At 43.7% G+C, this 20511-nt stretch overlaps 1 protein-coding gene across 2 annotated transcripts in view; it reads left to right on the top strand.

Annotated features, from left to right (window-relative positions):
* The window catches only part of LOC144819826 (uncharacterized), a 254614-nt gene that overhangs the window by 168929 nt on the left and 65174 nt on the right, over positions 1 to 20511 (top strand). For both annotated transcript variants that reach the window (XM_078677552.1, XM_078677551.1), the window contains exon 6: positions 4698 to 4763. In XM_078677552.1, coding sequence (XP_078533678.1) covers positions 4698 to 4763 — 66 coding nt within the window. The remainder of the gene's footprint in view (positions 1 to 4697; positions 4764 to 20511) is intronic.

Below are 20511 nucleotides of genomic sequence, written 5' to 3'. Positions count from 1 at the left end.
TAGCCCCTCCTCCGGATCGCCCCTCGGGACTCTGGTACTTGTAGTTCTTTAGTGGATCACCCAGGTGGGTGCAAGTCGGTACTTGTTGGACTGATGAATTTCTAGACCCGATACATGTCCACCCCTAACGATCTTTCTCTACTGATGAGGGAAGTTATCCCGAAACCCGAGACATGTCTCGGGCGATATCCTAAAACCCGGGACATGTATCGGGTCTAGAGATTCATCAGTCCAACAAGTACCGACTTGCACCCACCTGGGTGATCCACTAAAGAACTACAAGTACCAGAGTCCCGAGGGGCGATCCGGAGGAGGGGCTAGCGGTGTGCGCTCCATTGATGACTAAACATGTTATGCGGAGGTACTGGGGGTGGCAATTTTGCCGGAGGAACGGAGATGCCTTCTTAATATTTGGGAACCCACAGATTTGAACACGGCGCAAACTAGATGGGCCACTTTAGGGGATATGGTAGCAAAACGAAATATAGCACAGCAGTGGGGATCCAGGCGACCGCCCACGCTCGAGGAATGGGAGGATAGTATTGACTGGTGCATGTTCCGGGAGAAGACCGAATATATGGCCAGGGGCCGCCCTCGCAAATGGGAGGCTGTTTGGGGACTGTGGAATCGCCATAGGGGAGAGATCTGTGTACCCCCGGTTGACATACTGCAGGAGATACCTGCATCTCCGTAACCTGTATTTGTATTTGATCATGACCTCCCCTTCCCCCCTCCCTTCCTGTTATTTTATTGTTGCTACTTTGTAATAAGCTGTGGGTATGCTTGCTCTCTGTTCTGTGCACTTATTGGAATGCCTTGTGTTTCATAAAAAGAAATGTAAAAAAAAAAAGATGACTTTAAATTTGGTTTTTATCTTGTCAGATTGCTATGTGTGTTCTGAGGCAGAAGTCAAACGTCAAGCTTGTCTGCTCACAAATTGCTGCTCATTCTTTTTACATGGAGATTGGTGTTTACTTCTCTTTCTTTGACCACAAACTGAGAGGATTTTGTAAAGTGAACTATGACAGCCTTGCTGGTGTGAAAAGAGGGACTGTAGAATGCCATTGTTTCACACAACAAAATCAAATACCTATAAACACAATGTACAAATATTTCAAAAAAAGTAAGCAGTTGGGAAAACCCAAATTAAGCACTTCTTTGTAATTCTGAAGTGTGATGGAAATAGACTTTAATGGGATCAAAAGATATTAAGACACTTACTTAGTGACGCGCAAATGACAAATATTCTCTGAAACTTAATTTCCACACATTGTTTGTGCACTACACAGTTTTATCAGCAAAACTGTATGTCTGTGCAGATTTAGTGATTATTCCCGTGGAAAATCTGCTGTCTGTAAATGACTATGCACTTCCAGCCCATGCTTTAGTAATATATTTGTGAGAGAGTGCTCTAAAATACACCCTTACCACGCTCTTGCAGAATGGGCGTAGTCCATTTGAGACACTTGTTCTTTGTGTGATGCCTAGAGTTTTCAGAATGCCTATGACTTCAGTGATGTAACATTGATGGCAGCACCCCCACTCTGAAAACTGTTCCAGCACCACTGGGGGGATGGGTGCATAATGCCAGACTGGAATACCCTTTATTAAAAATAATGAAATGCCTCTGAGTGGCCCTTGACTTACTCTTCTCTTTGAAAGGACACAACAACTCACAAATCACAGCAACCAATCACAGCAGCAGCTCACAAAGCATAACAGCAATTTACAAATCACTGCATCTCGCAGTGCACCTAAGACTTGAAGCATCTCCTCTACAGCCCTGATGCTAGAACCGTTACTGAAATTACTGAAAGATCTGTAATGAGAATGACTGGAAAATAAGACAAAGGCAGGGATTTACTGAACGTGCAAGGGATCAAAATGACAGATGGCTGTAGGATGCTGGGAGAAAGCGGCATCAGGTGGAATCAACACTAGCCTGCCTTGGTAGTCGGTAAATTCGGCATTTGGAAGCATTCTCAGCGTGCTCCAAAGTAAAACTAAAGCACCGGCAAGTGTTTATTTTTTGCAAATTAAGTTCTGAGTCATTCTACATTTAATAGCCAAGATAATTGTACTTCGAAAGTAAATATAATAAAATGTTGCAGAAGTAAAGATGCATTTATGAACCACAATAAACTTGTTGCAAGCTTATCATTTTTAATTATGCCAAGGTCGTCCCCATATTTGATAGCTATGATGGACATTTGAGACTATCTATCTATCTATCTATCTATCTATCTATCTATCTATCTATCTATCTATCTATCTATCTATCTATCTATCTATCTATCTATCTATCACCTGATTATGGTCTCTTGGTGCTGTTGAAAATAGAAACTGCCTAGAGGATCTTGCAGAGATGTACTAGTCTAGATTGGTTGGTCTAACGGCCATGTTTTATTTTGTATTCTAAAGGACAAATGGTTGGCTATCAATTTAATCTGAATGGGCAGGGAATTCAGACTTTAACACCTTTGAATCTAAAAGATCCTCTGCCCCATTTTCCACAGCTGAATCTTGGGACAGCAAATAGATGACGAGACGCTAAGCACTTTCAGCCAGATTCATCAAACAAAAATACGCTCGCAAAGGGGCCAGATTCTGAGAATCTGGCCCTTTGCGATCGGTATTTTTGCATTTGGGATGCATCATCCCAAATGCAAAAATCGCTAATTAAGAATTCGCTAAATTGCGATTTTTTGCATTTAAGGAATCTCAAATTGAGATTCCTTAAATGCAACGCATTAAACTGAAAAAAATACAGAATTCGCTATTAGGGCTGGCAAATTACCATGAAGTACAACTTCATGGTAATTTGCAAAAACTTTGAAAAATGCACTAAAGTGCATTTATCAAAGTTTCATGTTGCGCACACACATGCCCTAGGGGCATGTGTGGGCGCAACATATGTGCACACATCATTTCAGGGGTGCAACAGGGTGTCCTTTGGACACCCCAGCACCCTTGAAAGCGCAATCTCAATTTGCGAATCGCTAATTGCGATTAGCAAATTGAGATTGTCTTCCCATTCATTCCTATGGGCCTCTAGGCCCATAGGAATGAATGGAGAGATATTATTAGCGAGTCGCAATTAAGGAATTATTAGAAATCGCTATTTTTTTAGTGATTTCTTGATGCATAGCATTTTGCTATTCCTTAATAGCGATTCGGTATTTTTCGCTATTAAGGTTTAGCAAAATGTGTTCTTGATGAATATGGGGGTTAATGTCTTAAAAATATTCTGAGACATTAATTTAGTGAGAGTGGTTGTGCAGTGCAAAAGATTCTGTGCATCACACAAATACACTTAAACATACCGGCTTCGTGGAAGGAAGATTTAAAAGCATTTAGGAATCTATGCTGAGAGTACTCAAAGTATTCAATCCAAAAAGGATTCGAGCTGATGCTCTTAGAGTGTTGCCATCTACTCAAAGATTTGCAGGGATGGCCTAAAATTGATTTAACCCCTTCCATGCTGGTGACGAACCCCAGCCGTCACGCTCCACGGTGCTCGTGTGCTGATGACGGCTGGGGTTCGTCACGGCCCCGCCCTGTTCGTTCGGCGGCAGCACACGGGGGGACTCACGGCCGCACGGAAGAGGTTAAAAAATCCACACAAGACTGAATGAATGCTTTTGCTACCAGGGTCTTCTGTGCAAAGTCTGAAAAGGGAATACAATTTGAAATGGCTTTATAAGAATGTTTTATTTTACTCACTGTAGACATTTGATTAGTGAGAATCACATATGAATCAATGAGAACAGTTGTCTCTAGCACTGGGCCACACACTACAGATATGGACCTTCTTATGAATGAGCAGAAACTCCATCCATACAGATTCAAGATAAGGCAATTTCCATTCATCCACAAGCGAATGAGATGTAGACCATACAGATGACACCATATTTCAAAAGCACAATATTTTCCATATTGCTATGATCTCTATCTTGATGTACATTGAAACCTCTTCAAGCTGATGCTGCCAACCAGTCGGGTTTTATTTAAGGCATGCGTGGTGTGATTTGCCTAAACCATTTATTGAGATTGGTTTAATGAAGGGTTCTTTCAGGCCAGAGGAGCTTCACATGCTCCTGTTTTTTCTGTGTCTAGGACGCAAGTCTGATTTCCCGATGCTGCTAATATCCACAATAAGAAAGAGTGCTTCCAATGTTGCAGTGTGTTGGGTCTTTTCCAACTTTCTATCTTCAGTTAGTTCATAAAATCATACTCATCTCAAAGATCTAAACAGGAGGGTAGTTCAATCCATAACATGGCTAATCATTTTGTACACAGTTCCCAATCTGTAAAGTAAGGTGCAGGAGTCTAAAGTCTTCATCTGGAGAATGCCACTGGAATGCCAGGTTTACCAAATAATTAAGCTGCCTAGTTTTGCTTCCACCTCAAGCCTCTTACGTCCACCCCCCTTCTCTATGTCTCTCTATTTCAGTCTTGCAGACCCATTTTCATCTCAGCTTTCCTCCTTTGTCACTGTTTTCCTATCTCTGTTTGCCTCCTTATTCCTCTCTTTTCTGTTTTTCTCTCTCTTGCTCTGTTTCAAAGTCTGATGATGAACAATGAGCCCCGGGCCCAAAAAATAAGCACTTGCGCCCTGCGGTCACTCACACATATTAAGCACTCTCTGTAATACTGGATGCAAGAATCAAAAGATAACTCTAATTTGTTTTTCTCAGGAGACGGCAAAACCCCGAAGCGGAAAATCCAACAGGAGGAAGGAACAGGAAGTCCAAGGATATCAGGTGTGAACCCCAATGTGGTGTCTCAAAATGCCCTTAACAGTGTAAACTGCCATTGGTTAGTATATGTGATGAAACTTTCCAGGAGAGTTTAAAAAGAAATTATGTTAATCCTGTGTACAGTCCCAAGAGATTGGGCGTCTTGGCTAAAAGAGATTTGTGATTTACTTTCTACAGGTGCCCTTCAAATTGTAGAGAATTATATTAATGGCTTCTCATTTTTCATCTATCTGTGGGAAACGTCAATGTTGCTTTAAGGTGGTGCCTCCCAAGTAGTATACTTGGTGACATAATCAAAACCCCTTCTGAGGGTTTGACCCCTACCGGAGAACGTGGTGACATGATGGACAGGAATGTTGCAAAGCTACTACATGAATCCTGAATAGTCTACTACTCTCAGGTTCTGAATGAGCATTGTTCCAGACATCACATATGGCATCAAAAAACAATAATTACCCCAACTTTACCAATGACTTTCACTGGCTGCTGCTCACGATGCAACTAGGTATGGCGGCAAGGGGGCATAAATACATCAAAATAATACAACAAAATTATGACTGTCCGCTCCGTCTTCCTCCTCTCCGACCCTCGACTGGCGCACACTGCGCAGGCTCCCAGATGCCAATTCCAGCACTGCTCTCATGCTGGGAATGCTATTTCCAGCATGAGAGAATCGCGGGGAATGGTCTTAGCAGCTTGGTTTGCCACTCAGACAGTGCCTGGGAGCCTGTGGCTATTCTCCACCCAGCTGTAGAACATAGCTGGTTGGAGAAATGCTAAGTGCGCATTTTGGTTTGGCCGGCCAAAACATCTGGCCAAACCATCATGCACACTGATTCGGCGCGGCTCTCCAACAACCCTCAATACTCATCCCACTAAACCCAGGAACAATTGATCCTTACTCATCGGTGGGGCCCATAGCACCATGAGTCACACATACACTCATACAATTACTCCTGAATCAGTGACAAAGGTGAGCTGCTGGTTAGCGGGGTACCTACGTTTTATACTTTATAACTTTATATACATCTTATAGTTCTCAGCTTATGCTAACCAGTTACCTGGAAAACTTTACATCAAGGTACTCCACTATTTGGTCAATGGAAAATCTAGTAGAAGTTAGTTGATGGAGAGTAAGACCAGCTCAATCATAGTAATCCTATAACTTTAGCAATTTTATTCTGTCATGACATTTCATAAAATTAAAACCAGACTCGAGTTTAGTTTTAAATTGATTTTATCTACTTCATTTAAGATTTATTTAGACAAGCAAAAGTAAGCATTTATTTAGTACATGTTAGAGAAAATTGAAATATATGACCAAGCTGTCTCTCTATTCTCCTCAATGCCTCTCTTAAAAAATAAATCTCCTCATTCGATCATTCTTCTTTGCTCCATAAAAAGTTAAGTCCAAAAATGTCAGTCTCTCGCACCATAAAATTGTCCCGACGGACAGCATGCCGTGGTGCAAAAAATTGGAGGAGAAAGCTTTTTCACCCCTTTCAACTACACTCTTTTATACCCTTTTCTCTAACTATCTAGTTCAAAATTGAAAACGTGGTCCATTCGAGGGGTGGTGATGGTCACCTCATTTAATCTTCGTTCATACAATCGAATCTAGCGAAGTCATCATTAAAATTTTCTAATGGCATTCATCTTCCGATTTGTTTGTCCTTCTCCTTTTGTTACTGTGGCAGGGAGGATGAAAACACAGGGACTTTTTCTGGGGTTAAGGTAGGTTTTATTGTTCTTAAGGTTCTTTTCTTGCTTATTTTCGGTCTGTAATATGGCAACGTGGTGTCGGACTCTTTCTCTGGGGATAGGTGACCTCGGGGAAAGCTTCTTCCTCTTCTGATCCACTCCAGCGTGACGTCGTCGCCAGTTGAGGAGCAGCTCAACAAAAAAAAATGAACACTTGTTTCAGTCGGGTGTCCGAATTACTTAATCAGTGAGGGAAGGGAGTGAGGATTACACCGTGCAGTTTCCTGATTTCTACGTGACGGGTGCTCAGGATAGGGTTGCGGGGATTTGATGTAGCAAGGCAATTATATTTTACCAAAGCCCTTCCTTCCCGCCCAACCCGAGATACGACTCCGTACCTGTGAGAGCCATGCTTCTCCTGAAGCGTGGCTGGGCGAGTCGCCGTGACGTTGGCCTCCTGGCTTCTGCACGTCACGGCGTGGGCCTCCCGTCAGGCTTCTCTCGGTTGTCCCCTCGTCTCTCTCCTTTCCGCTTCTCTCCTCCGTCGCTATCACTACTCCTCCGGTGATATAACACACTGTGCTTTCTCCATCTCCGGGATTTGTGCTTCCTTGTTTGCCTGCGTCACCAGATGGGGCGGGGCTAGGGGATAACTCAGCCCAGTTAAAGAAACACGGGCCCGTTTCTTCTTCCTCGTAACCGAAGTGCGGGTCTGTGATCTGCCAGGCTTCCGGTTGCTGGGAAGAGAGAGGGAAGAGAGGGTTGTTCACGTGCTTCTCGGCACCAGGTATGCCTGTCTCTTCATCCGTTCGACTCTCCTCGTCACACACCAACCCCCCTGGATTCTCCCGATCGGGGAGAGGAAATCTGGAGAGATAGTCTGCACTCCCGTTCTCTGATCCCTTTCGATGGCATACTTTGAAGAAGAAGAAGGGCTGAAGAGACAGAAGAAGAAGAGAAGCAAGGGTTGTCCGATAAACGAACAAGTTAGCTATTCTATCCACTAAAGCAATTACAAAAACACAACAATGCAAACCAGATGGTCACACTAAAACAAGCTAATATTGATTTGCTGTTATTGAGAGAGGCAAGGTAGAACTGAATATAGTTAACTAGCATTTGAATAGGATTAGTATATTGGTTGCAAGGCAAACAAACAAACAGACTGTTGTCACCAAAATAAAAGTTTGTAAGTATTTATTACAGCTGTTTTAGAGACAGTTTGGAATTTATAATGTGTTTAAAAACATATTAATGAGCATAAATATATACAAATCACAAAATTTAATATTCAATAGCATCATACATGATTGCACACTTTACAAACATTTTTTTTAAAAAAAGATTAAAAACAAGAATCAGGAACAAACAAATGTCGACGCGGCGTTTCGGTTATTATTGAGAATACAGACACCTTCTTCAGGACAGATTCTTTATGTTAAAACTCTATCCGACTCAGTTATATGCTGAAGTCGTTACGCTACTTCCAGATCTCTGTCTGGATAGATCAGTCTGTTAGCGTGTGTGTCCTTAGTTTAAGGAACTTTAAAAAGGTTATTCCCAAAAAGGCTGGCTGTCTGGAGGAGCCACCGATAAACTAGAAGTTATTCACAGTTTGGCTTTCATTGGTACTGTGTAGAAATCGCTGCAGCAGAGAGCCTTCTTATATTATGGCACTGCGGACTTGGGGGTTGACCTCCCTGGTTTCAGTCTTTGATCTTTTTCAATGAATACGGCCTCCCTGCTCTTATCCGGACAGCAATCTTATTCCTCCTACTTTGAAAGTAGGAGGAATAAGATTGCTGTCCGGATAAGAGCAGGGAGGCCGTATTCATTGAAAAAGATCAAAGACTGAAACCAGGGAGGTCAACCCCCAAGTCCGCAGTGCCATAATATAAGAAGGTTCTCTGCTGCAGCGATTTCTACACAAGAAGGCTCTCTGCTGCAGCGATTTCTACACAGTACCAATGAAAGCCAAACTGTGAATAACTTCTAGTTTATCGGTGGCTCCTCCGGACAGCCAGCCTTTCTGGGAATAACCTTTTTAAAGTTCCTTAAACTAAGGACACACACGCTAACAGACTGATCTATCCAGACAGAGATCTGGAAGTAGCGTAACGACTTCAGCATATAACTGAGTCGGATAGAGTTTTAACATAAAGAATCTGTCCTGAAGAAGGTGTCTGTATTCTCAATAATAACCGAAACGCCGCGTCAACATTTGTTTGTTCCTGATTCTTGTTTTTAATCTTTTTTTTTAAAAAATGTTTGCAAAGTGTGCAATCATGTATGATGCTATTGAATATTAAATTTTGTGATTTGTATATATTTATGCTCATTAATATGTTTTTAAACACATTATAAATTCCAAACTGTCTCTAAAACAGCTGTAATAAATACTTACAAACTTTTATTTTGGTGACAACAGTCTGTTTGTTTGCCTTGCAACCAATATACTAATCCTATTGAAATGCTAGTTAACTATATTCAGTTCTACCTTGCCTCTCTCAATAACAGCAAATCAATATTAGCTTGTTTTAGTGTGACCATCTGGTTCGCATTGTTGTGTTTTTGTAATTGCTTTAGTGGATAGAATAGCTAACTTGTTCGTTTATGGGACAACCTTTGCTTCTCTACTTATTTCCCCTGGTCCCACAAATCAAGATAGGGGGCCTCCTTACTTTTTCTACTGAAGAGACAGAAACCATCGAAGGACCCTGGGATTATGAGAGATGTTCCGACTCATCCACTGTAAAGGGGCATGATCCGTGTAAAGGGTGAATGGGTGTCCTTCGAGGTAATACCTCAGTTTATCTACGGCCCACTTTATTGCAAGGCACTCCTTCTCTATTGTGGGGTATTTCAGCTCTCGGGGGAAAAAGCTTTCTACTGATGTAGAGTATGGGGTGTTCAGTACCTTCTAAGGAACGTTGTGACAACACTGCTCCTACCCCGTAATCAGAGGCGTCTGTGTGGAGAATAAATGGCCGGGAAAAGTCAGGGGAGGACAAGACAGGACTGGTTGTTATTACTTTTTTTAGTGTGTTGAAGGCTTTCCACATGGAAGGGGTGGGATGATGGTAGGTTAGAGGTTTGCAGTCCTTTTTTAGTTTCTCTGTTAAGGGGGCCGCTATCTCTAAAAAGGAGGGAATGAATCTACGATAGTCGACTATCAATCCTAAGAAGGCTCTCATCTCTTTTTTGTTTGTAGGAAATGGAGTTTCGGCAATGGCCCTGACTTTTTCAATTTGGGGTTCGATGACTCCGTGACCCAATATATAACCCAAATACTTTACTTTTTGGTATCCCACTCGGGTCTTCTTTGAGTTCACATGTAGTGCTGCCTTTTGTAGCGCTTGAAGAACTATATGGAGGTGTTTGAGATGACTCTCCCAACTGGGACTGAATATTATAATACCGTCCAGATAAGCCGAAGTAAAAGAGTGGTGTTCTCTTAGAACTTCGTTCATTAGGCGTTGAAACGTTGCCGGTGCGCCATGGAGTCCTAAGGGCAGGACATTGAATTCGAACAAGCCATCCGGTGTTACAAAGGCTGTTTTCTTGCGATCTTCCTCCCGTAGTGGTACTTGCCAATATCCTTTGGTCAAGTCTAATGTGCTAATGTATTTGGCTTCTCCCAGTTTCTCAATGAGTTCGTCGATTCGGGGAATCGGATAGGAGTCGAAGCCGACAGGTTGTTTAGTGCGCGGAAATCCATACAGAATCTTGTGCTACCGTCAGGTTTAGGCACCATCAGTATTCGTGAAGACCATTCACTCCTGGACGGTCTTATCACCCTTAGGCGTAACATTTCCTGGACTTCTTTTTGTACTGCCATCTTTTTGGCAGCGGGTATCCGGTAGGGATGTTGCTTGATAACCGCCCCAGGGGGGGGTTTCAATCCTATGCTCTATTACCGTTGTGTTCCCAGGATTGTCTGAAAAGAGCGGAGAGAACGGGAGCAATGTCTCATGTAGGTTTTCTTTCTCTTCCTGTCGAAGGTCGTCATTTATTACCAGCTGTTCCAGAGTGGACACAGAGGGAGAAAACGTGGGTAACGTGAGATGAGAATTTTTTGGGGGTGGTCCTATCCATTTTTTTTAGAGCATTTATATGGTAGATTTGGGTTTTTCGTGGTGACATCTGGATCTTGTTACTGGTTTTCCCAATGGTTTCGATAACCCTATAGGGACCCATCCATTCTGCTTTAAAAAAAATGGTAGAGGAGGGTAATAAGACCAGGGCCCAGTCATCGACTTCAAGCCTTCTCCATCTCTTTCCCTTATCGTAGCAAATCTTTTGTCTTTCTTGGCTCTTTTCTAGATTGGAATAGGCCAACTCCCTTATTTTTCCCAGTCTGTCTTTCAGACTCTGGGTGTATTCTAGGATACCGCGTTCTTCCCCTGAACTTTCTCTTTCCCACGCTTCCTTGGTCATCTCAAGAAGTGTTCGGGGTTGGCGTCCATAAAGCATCTCAAAAGACGAACACCCAATACTACTCTGTGTCTGTCCTCGTATCACATATAGGGCTAATGGCAACATCAAGTCCCATTCCCTCCCATTTACTGACAGCATCTTCTTCAATGTTGACTTGAGGGTTCCATTGTAGCGTTCGACAAGACCGTCCGTTTGCGGATGGTATACCGATGTTCTAATGTGTTGGAGATCCAACACTGTACACACCTCTCTTATTAATCGAGACACAAAAGGTGTGCCTTGATCGGTTAGGATCTCTTTAGGAAACCCTACCCGGGAAAACAACTCAATACATTTCTCAGCTATTGTATGGGAGGTAAGGCTTCGGGGAATCTTGTGGCGTAGTCCACTATGACAAGAGCATACTAGTTCCCTTTCCTAGTTTTTGGAAGGGGTCCTATCAAATCCATCCCTACTCTTTCGAAGGGAGTGCCTATAATGGGGAGGGGTTGCAAGGGAACGGCGGCAGGACGGTGGGTATTTTTCTTTTGACAGATCTCACAAAATAGGCAATGCGTCTTGATGTCTTTATATATACCTGGCCAATAAAAATGCCTTAGTACATTCTGGGTGGTCTTTTCCCTCCCAATGTGACCCGCTAACAAATTTGAATGTGAATAAAACATTTCTGTTCTCTAAAAGTGTCTGGGATCAATAGCTGAAGGGGGTCCTCTACATTTCTTTGTCTATATAGTAACCCATCTTGAATAAGAAAACGGGGAAACCTGGGGTTAGAAATGTCCTGTGTGGCATGTGCCTGTTTCCAGGCGTTATAGAGGGTGGCATCGTTGGCTTGGGCGAATTTAAAACTCCTATCACCCCCCCAGGGTTCCAGAGTTATAAAAGCGGGTATGGGGTGGTTCTCTTCTTTTTCTCGGGGCGCTTGGAGGGGAGAAAGCCTCATAATACGTGCAAAGAGCTCAAGGAACTGTGGGTTATCCGTCCCTATGATTATCTCTTCCGGGAGTGTTTCTAAGACCCCACCCTTACTTTATGAGTAGTACCCTCTGTAAGCTCTAAAGGTATGTTAGCAACTGGGTATGGTTTTACGTCACCATGCACACATCTAATGTACACCATGGTATGAGGGATCACTTGGCTGGGTTGGATAAACACTCCTTGTATAACGGACTGCCTGCAGCCTGAGTCTAAGAGGGCCTTTATCTGGTTCCCATTCATCCTTACACTTACATGGTATGTGCTTCCCATTTCTGCGGATTATAGCACAGACTTGGGGACGTATCTGACCTTCATAGGTTCTTCGGTCGTCTTCTTGTGAGGACAGAGACGGGCAATGTGTCCCCAGGCCCCACACTCAAAACATTGAGGATCTTTGAAGCTGGGTATCTCAGGTCTATATGGGCGCTGTGTGATAGTCTCTAAGTTTAGGCGTGGTTTTTTCTACGGTTTGACAGGAGGATGGCGAGGAGCTTTTTCGATCTCCTTCGGTTCTGTCGTGGTTGGGCCCGAGCGTATGTGGACGCCATCTCCATAGCTTGAGCTGTGGTTAAATGGGAATGCTGGCGTAACCACTTCTGGGTACCGTAAGGCAAAGCCTCCAAGTATTGCTCTAGATAAATCTTGTCCATTATTTCTTTCTTTGAACTAGAAGTTGGGATGAGCCATTTGTCGGCAGCCATTTTTAAGCGGAAGAACAAGGTCTTCGGGTTCTCTCCTGGGGTTCCCCTCTCTTTTCTGAAGCGTACTCGGTAGGCTTCGGCATCAAGTCCGAGATGATCCAATATGATGGACTTTATGGCAGCATAAGGAGCATTCCCGGTGTTATTGGCCACTTGATAGGCAGCTTGGGCTTCGCCTGTTAAGAGGGGGGCGAGGAAAAATGGCCATTTCTCTACAGGCCAGCCGCAAGCCAGGGTAGTCCTCTCAAAATTGAGGAGGAATGTGTCAGGGTCTTCCCCTGACACGTACTTCTGAAGAGAAACCCCTGAGGGGTTTGGGGATGCTGTCTTGGCTCTCTATATATCGCAGTAGAGGGTTCCCCCACCATTTTCTGTAAGCCCTCAATTTGAGCCTAAATTGTATTTTTAAATGTGTCTCAGTCTGCCTGGGCTGACGAAAGTTGTTGCTCCACAGCCCATCCGAGCTGTTCTTGTCCCTTGACTAGTTGTTGGATCAATGTTTCCATCTTGGGAGTACAGATGGCTACTTGGCTGCCCGCATTCTCCACCACTTGTGGCGGGGAAGATGAAAACACATGGACTTTTGCTGGGGTTAAGGTAGGTTTTATTGGTCTTAAGGTTCTTTTCTTGCTTATTTTCGGTCTGTAATATGGCAACGTGGTGTCGGACTCTTTCTCTGGGGATAGGTGACCTTGGGGAAAGCTTCTTCCTCTTCTGGTCCACTCCAGCGTGACGTTGTCGCCAGTTGAGGAGCAGCTCAACAAAAAAAAAATGAAGACATGTTTCAGTCGGGTGTCCGAATTACTTAATCAGTGAGGGTAGGGAGTGAGGAATACACGGTGCAGTTTCCTGATTTCTACATGACGGGTGTTCAGGATAGGGTTGCAGGGATTAGACGGAGCAAGGCAATTATATTTTACCAAAGCCCTTCCTTCCCGCCCAACCCGAGATACGACTCCGTACCTGTGAGACCCACGCTTCTCCTGAAGCGTGGCTGGGAGAGTCGCCGTATCGTTGGCCTCGTGGCTTCTGCACATCGCAGCGTGGGCCTCCCGTCGTGCTTCTCTCAGTTGTCTCCTCGTCTCTCTCCGTTCTGCTTCTCTCCTCCGTCGCTGTCACTTCTCCTCCGGTGATATAACACACCGTGCTTTCTCCGTCTCCAGGATTTGTGCTTCCTTGTTTGCCTGCGTCACCGGAGGGGGCGGGCTAGGGGATAACTCCGACCAGTTAAAAAAACACGGGCCTGTTTCTTCTTCCTCTTAACTAAAGTGCAGGTCCAAGATCTGCCAAGCTTCTGGTTGCTGGGAAGAGAGAGGGGAGAGAGGGTTGTTCACGTGCTTCTCGGCACCAGGTATGCCTGTCTCTTCATCCGTTCGACTCTCCTCGTCACAGTTACACAATTTGTTATCATTTTCAGAATCATAGTTCCGTTCTCACAGGTTTAGATGCAAGCATCATTTGGCATACTTCCGTGTCCTAGGCGAAGCTGACCTTGACATCATTCGCCTCGCCTCGCGTACAGGCCATTCTATTTACTCTGAATTTTCCAAACAGAAGCTCAAACATGAGCACGCATGCATGGAGGCCTTTTCTTTCAAACTGATGACACCGTTTCAGTCAACAGCCATTTTCAGTAACAGGCCACATAGGCCTCAATGAGAACTAATGCGAAAACAAACAGAAAATTAGATTTCGAACTATAGCCCTTCTGTTTACCTTCCACCATTCTAACATTCCCAGTTAGTTATTACCTTGCATAAGCAAAACAAGTAGCATTCTTTTTACTTACCAAGTGCATTTTCTTTCTTTTGCCAAGACTTACATTTTTTCTAAAGCATAACACATATGCTTGTTCGCTTAAAATCTATCATTATAGCACTATATTAATATGACTCGTTCAAGATTATTAGTATGTTATTTTTGCAAATAGCGATTAGTTTCCCACGTGTAATGTAAAATGTCTAAATTGATTAGTTTTCATGCATCACACTGGTTTTTTTCGTTATAGTTATGAGAGCTTGATTTCACATAGGGGTACACAAAATGTTTTGTCACTTCCTTGCTCCTTCAGCACTTAGTAGTGCCGACAACTCCTCCTGAAGCTCAGGAGGATGGCCCGGACCCGCCCTCCGACTCGGCTACCCAGCAGAGTCCTCACTGATGTCAATGCTTTTCACATCACAAATGATAGCATCAACTACTTGCACGTTTAGTGAAAAAGCCATTTTGAAATGGTACTGGGTTTTGATGTCACAGTTTGTATGATTTCAGTCTGTTGGTCCTTACATGGCGCAGCACATATAGCCGACCAATCCTGACCTGCCTTCTACTTTCATTCAAGCACCAAGTCACAGGTGTAACTGTCTGTAGAGTGCTTCTGATGGTAAGTGCAGTAGGTAAACAATATGTATGGGGGTGTAGGTTGGAAATCATTTGCAGTGCTACCTCACTACTGGCAGTTCAATCACACAGGAAAGTTAGTAGAGGCCACCCATACCATTTCTCTGCCAGTAAAGCCATTACTAACCTGCTGAATTGGGGAGCACACATGAAACATTCTAGACTTCTACGCCATTTCATTGAGTAAAGTGCAGTGCGGGCTCTGCAGCCATCTTGTGTTGCTGCAGTGTTTCCTATTGTACTGCAAGGAGAAGGACACAATTACTTTTACTGGAACCAGGGCGAAGTCATGGAGAAGTGTAGAGGATGTAATATGTTATGGGCCGAGCGGCGCAGGGCACGCCTAATATCTCCGGCTTCACTTGCCTTGTCAGACAGAGACACGAGACACTCTGTTAGGCGTAGAAAATCAGGTTTATTAGCTGCAGCTAAGCACAGTTATCCAAGAAGTACTGGGTAGGTTCTTAGGAGACTGCCACTTAATTCCGTGGCGCACAATCTTTTATAGCACACATATTTACAACGTCTATTCCCAAAGCATACAAAACTGACAAATAGGAAAAGTTTGAAAACAAGCTATCAAGTATCTTGAATACGCCCTTCTTTCAGATCCCGTGTTCTCCCCTCCCCTCAAGTTAATCAATGCTAGTGCCTGTAATCCAGTTTGCAGGTGGCAGGACGTATCTACATGCCTCAAAGGATAGTTGTGTAATAGGAGAATACAAGGAGAGAATAGCGAAGGCCAGTCAAATAAGATAAAGTAAGGGAAGAATGGTGGGACCCAAACAGTCAACTAAGACAAGGATCAATCAGTCTAGACATGGATTAAAAAACTTGGCCAGATCCTGACATCGGTTTCGTAAACAAGGACAAGGGGTTACTTTTTAACAGCAGAGACGCATAGCAGCTGGGAAAGCAAAAACACTGCGTTCGCCGTGCTGCCTGAGTGAAGGCAACACAAAATGGCGGCTGAATACAAAATGGCGGCTAAATACGAAGCGAAGTCGTAAATCACAGAACCTCATGATGTCATCACTGTTGACATGTGTATCTAATGTGATATGACCATCTACACTTGTTTCATGTAACTTTCAGACTCTTTCATCAAAACATATATATTAAGTAGATAACAATCCCCATGAAACATATCAGAAAAAATGTGGAAAGCTGAATACAAAATGGCGGCGAAATACGAAGCGAAGTCGAAAATCACAGAACCTCAGACCCTCCTTTTGCCATTACTCAGGCAAAACACAAAGGACTCAAGTTAGTCTGAGTCAATGTCAATGGTCATAAGGTCATTGAGCTGTTGCTGCAACATCATTTTAATGTTCTCTGTTTTCTGTGACACAGGCTTTGGGACACACAAGGTGGAACAAAGACCACAGATGGCGGGGCCACACTGCAAACAAAGACAGCAAGAGAAAATGATGGCTAAAATCATTCCAAGGAAAGTTAACACTTTCCATCCCCATGTGGACAGTAGTCCCCAAAACCATCCCATCACAGACCAATTTCCTGTGTCCTGGTGAATGGACTCGGAAATCACGTGTAACTTAGAAATGGCTTGGTATACTGTAGGGGCATTATCAAGAATGTAAATGCAGCAACTAGACCCAATCAATTTGCAGACTCCTCCTCTATCTGCAAAGACAATGTCTAAAACCATTCGGTTTTCCAAAGTCATAAGACGATCTGCCTGAAGTTCGGCTGTCAAATTACTCAAGGCTCCGAAAGTCACATTTATCGTAGCCTCAACAACACGAACTAGCTGTCTAATGTTTCTGTTTTTGGCCATTGGGCCCCAAAAAGGAAGAAACCCTTTGATAAAGTCTCCTCCCTCTTGTCCAGCGCTGTCTCCAGAAACAATAACCCCTCTGCCATATCTTTTTCTGTGATGACCTGAAGGAGCTGTGTATGTCGGGGGGAGAAGGAAATCCACATAACATGTTCCTGAGAAATAGGTGGGAAGCCATGTGTAGGCTCTATCATGACAAACAAAATATGTACCTTGAGATGGTACCAACGGTGAAGAAATCAAAGGTGAATAGATGTATGTATGGGAACAAACACTCTTTTCCAGTTTATTCTTATTATTCTGACCATTTATCTGCAGACATAAGTTACCTTTATGAGGTATGGTCCAAATTGGCAAAGATCTTCTTTGTCTAGCCTTATCAGTGAGGCTAGTAACGTAACGAGTCACATTCCAACCATCATATGCTCGTTTCTCATTAACGGGAATCCTACTAATGTCAGTAATTGTAGCCATAGTCACTGTTCCCTTTATCAAAGGACTATGACTAAAATCCGCTCCACCAGCATATGAACCACCGGGAGGATATCGAAGTTGATTCTGGTATGCATTAGAAAACATAGCCAGATAAGCCCAAGCGGAACCTTCATAAGAAAATGGGAGGACTAAATATGGCATCCCTTTCTCTGTGTTATGGGGCATAAGCCCACAAACCCAACAGTCAGTAGTGTTTACTACCAGTTGATGCTGATGTAACAACTGGATGAATGAATTGTTGAAGTATTCTGTTCTCCTAATTTGCTCATGATCTGGGAGTGTATAGAACTTATGCGGGAGATAGTAGTAGAAGAAGGCAAAGAAACAGAAGTAGGAACAGGTGCTTGCTGCATAGAGTGGACAACCCAGCCCACACAAGCTAATAAAATACATAAACATACTAAAACACACAATGCTTCGCCACATCGACTAAACAATAATTTCTTATACATATTTTTCATTTGAATCTTTTTATCATTCCCTTCCACTTTATTATCCATTCTCTAAAGCATTGCTCACAGTAATCTTCCTGGATCACTTAGTTGTGGTTATTAGCGGTCCTATGACACTGCAAGTCCTGCTGACCTAGGTCACTACTCAGGTCACAGCCTAAGACTCATACCGTGACCCTGCAACTTGATGGATAGTGAAAAGAAAATGTCTTTTTTTTTTTAAAGTAACCAGAAGAAAAAGAAAACAAAGTTCAATTGTCTTTTGTCAACCTAGGTCTTAGGTTGTACCGTGTTTTGCCAGGTATCATTTGGTCTCGAAACAAAGTCTCTGGGTTCGTCGTGTTCAATCGCAAATGTGTTGGTACAGCTTCTTGCAACACGTCGTCATCTTCTTTCTCAGAACTTGTCCAGTCCAGGCGTGGAGAAGTGTGGCTCAATGGTTAGAGCAGGCAGACCTTGATGCAGAGCCCTGGTCAGGGACCAGGGTTCGATTCCCGCCTCGGCGGGTCTCCGGTTCATTAATTCCCCTGACTGGATATTCTCGCCTCAGTGCCTGTTCAGATCATGGGTCCCTCGCTGCAACTCTGGGCAATAGCTTGATTAGTCTCCACAACGGCCCCAAAAGTGCTGGGATGCCTGGCTGCACCTGGGGGGTGCCCAGGAGTGGACATTTCCCAGGAAAGCCAGGAAGGGTTCCTAAGCGGTATACGGACAGCGCCGGGACACCTCCGGTGGAGGTAGCTGTGCACTTTACAAATTCCGACATTTACATTTACATTCACTACTGAAAGGTACAAATCGGGGTACTTTTTCACTCTCACTGTCACCTACGCCTTCTCGGACCCACTGGTCGTAAGGTAAAGGCAAAGGTACCCTCTTACAGTGCACGCCGTGGACCCAATTTTTCTTTCCGACGACCTTCACCGCTGTACGTGTGACGAGGAGCACCTGTCGCGGCGGCCCCCAACGAGGTTCCAGATTCTTCTTCCTCTGAAAGTTCTTCAGACAAACAAAATCACCGGGCTGAATGGAATGACCTGGATCTGAGGAAGCCTCCGGCAAAGCGTTTTGAACCGGTTGATGAATAACACGTAATTTAGTGGTGAGGTCATGTAAATAATCAACCAACAATGTGTAGGGAATATCAGAATACTTTTTAGGTCGAGGGACTCCCCAGACATTGGCTGGACGCCCAAAAACGACCTCATAAGGACTAAGTCCTAAACGAGAATGTACAGTTGTTCTCGTAGAGAGAAGTGCCAAAGGTAAAGCATCGGGACAAGCAAGACCCGTGCTGGCCTGAATCTTTGCTAATTTGAGCTTGAGAGTGCCATTATAGCACTCCACCAAACCCGCTGACTGAGGGTGGTTTGCCGCATGGAATTTTTGCCTAATATCAAGACCTGCACACACCTTCTGCATAATTTGGCCTACGAATTCACTTCCATTGTCACTCCAGACAATGCGCGGCAAACCAAACCTCTGGAAAAATTCCTTCAAAAGGACTTTGGCAGTAGACAAGGCAGTATTATCCTTTAGGGGATAGGCCTCTATCCATCTGGAAAAGGCACAGACCACCACCAGAACATACTTAAGGTTATTGCAACGCTCCATATAAATATAATCTATTTGTAATACCTCAAAAGAGTACGTAGGAGGAGCAAAATGACCTGCCGGAGTTGGGGTTCCCTTTCCTGGATTATGCATCAAACAAACAATACAATGCTTTACCACATTTTCGGCACATTTGGGGATACCTTCATTCTGCCATACTGGAGCCAGAAGTTTGCATATCCCTTTCGCACTGATATGAGCTGGACCATGCGCCATAGTAACTACAGGCAGTACATAGGCATCTGGTAACAACCAACGTTAGTGTTCTGACAATTCCGTCCAACACCCTGTTGCGTCCAACATTCCCATACTCTCTCTCCACTTACTCAATTCCTTCTCAGTTGCTTCTTCTTGGATCATTTTCACACTTTCTACTGTGTCCTCACACATACCTACTTCTCTGACCCATCTTGCAGGACCTGCAACATACATACGACTCATAACATCTTTTGCTGTCTCTTTTGCTACCTCATCTGCAAAAGCATTCCCACGACCCACATCATCAGTGATCCTTTTATGTGCACTGCACTTCACAATCGCTATCTGAATAGGCAAGGCAAGTGATTCGAGAAGATCAGTTACCAACTGACCATGCTATATTTTAGTCCCATGGGAAGTAAAGAATCCTCTTTCCTTCCACAAACGACCGAAGCTATGAGCCAAGCCAAAGGCGTATTGGCTATCAGTGTAAACAGTCACTCTCTTTCCTTTTGCCAACACACACGCTCTCGTCAATGCAATCAACTCAGCTGCTTGTGCTGAATTCTGTGTAATGCGTGCAGTCTCGACTACTGTATACAAAGTAGTAACAGCATAAGCTGCAGTCGTCTCGCCATTAGGAAGCTTGAAACAAGACCCATCCACCCATAGGATCCCATCCGGGTCCACGAGTGGTGTATCTTTTAAATCTATTCTGCCTTTAGTTTTCTATTCTGTACGAAGAAAACAATCATGCTGTTCTTGAGTATCTTTCTCTTCTGGAATAGGTAACAATGTTGCTGGATTTAAAACATTATGGGCCAGATGTAGTTACATTTTATTTTACCACCTCTTAAATACCGCATCATACCGACTCGGTATTTAAGAAGTGGTAAAATAAAAGTACCGAGATGTAGGTAAATGCAGATGTGCATTTACCGAATCGGAAACAGTCGGTATTTTCCGATGCGGTAAAT

The sequence above is a fragment of the Lissotriton helveticus genome, chromosome 2_1 (genome assembly GCF_964261635.1).
Source record: "Lissotriton helveticus chromosome 2_1, aLisHel1.1, whole genome shotgun sequence".
NCBI lineage: Eukaryota > Metazoa > Chordata > Amphibia > Caudata > Salamandridae > Lissotriton > Lissotriton helveticus.
The sequence above is the reverse complement of the archived record's forward strand: the minus strand, read 5'-3'. Positions and strand labels throughout refer to the sequence as shown.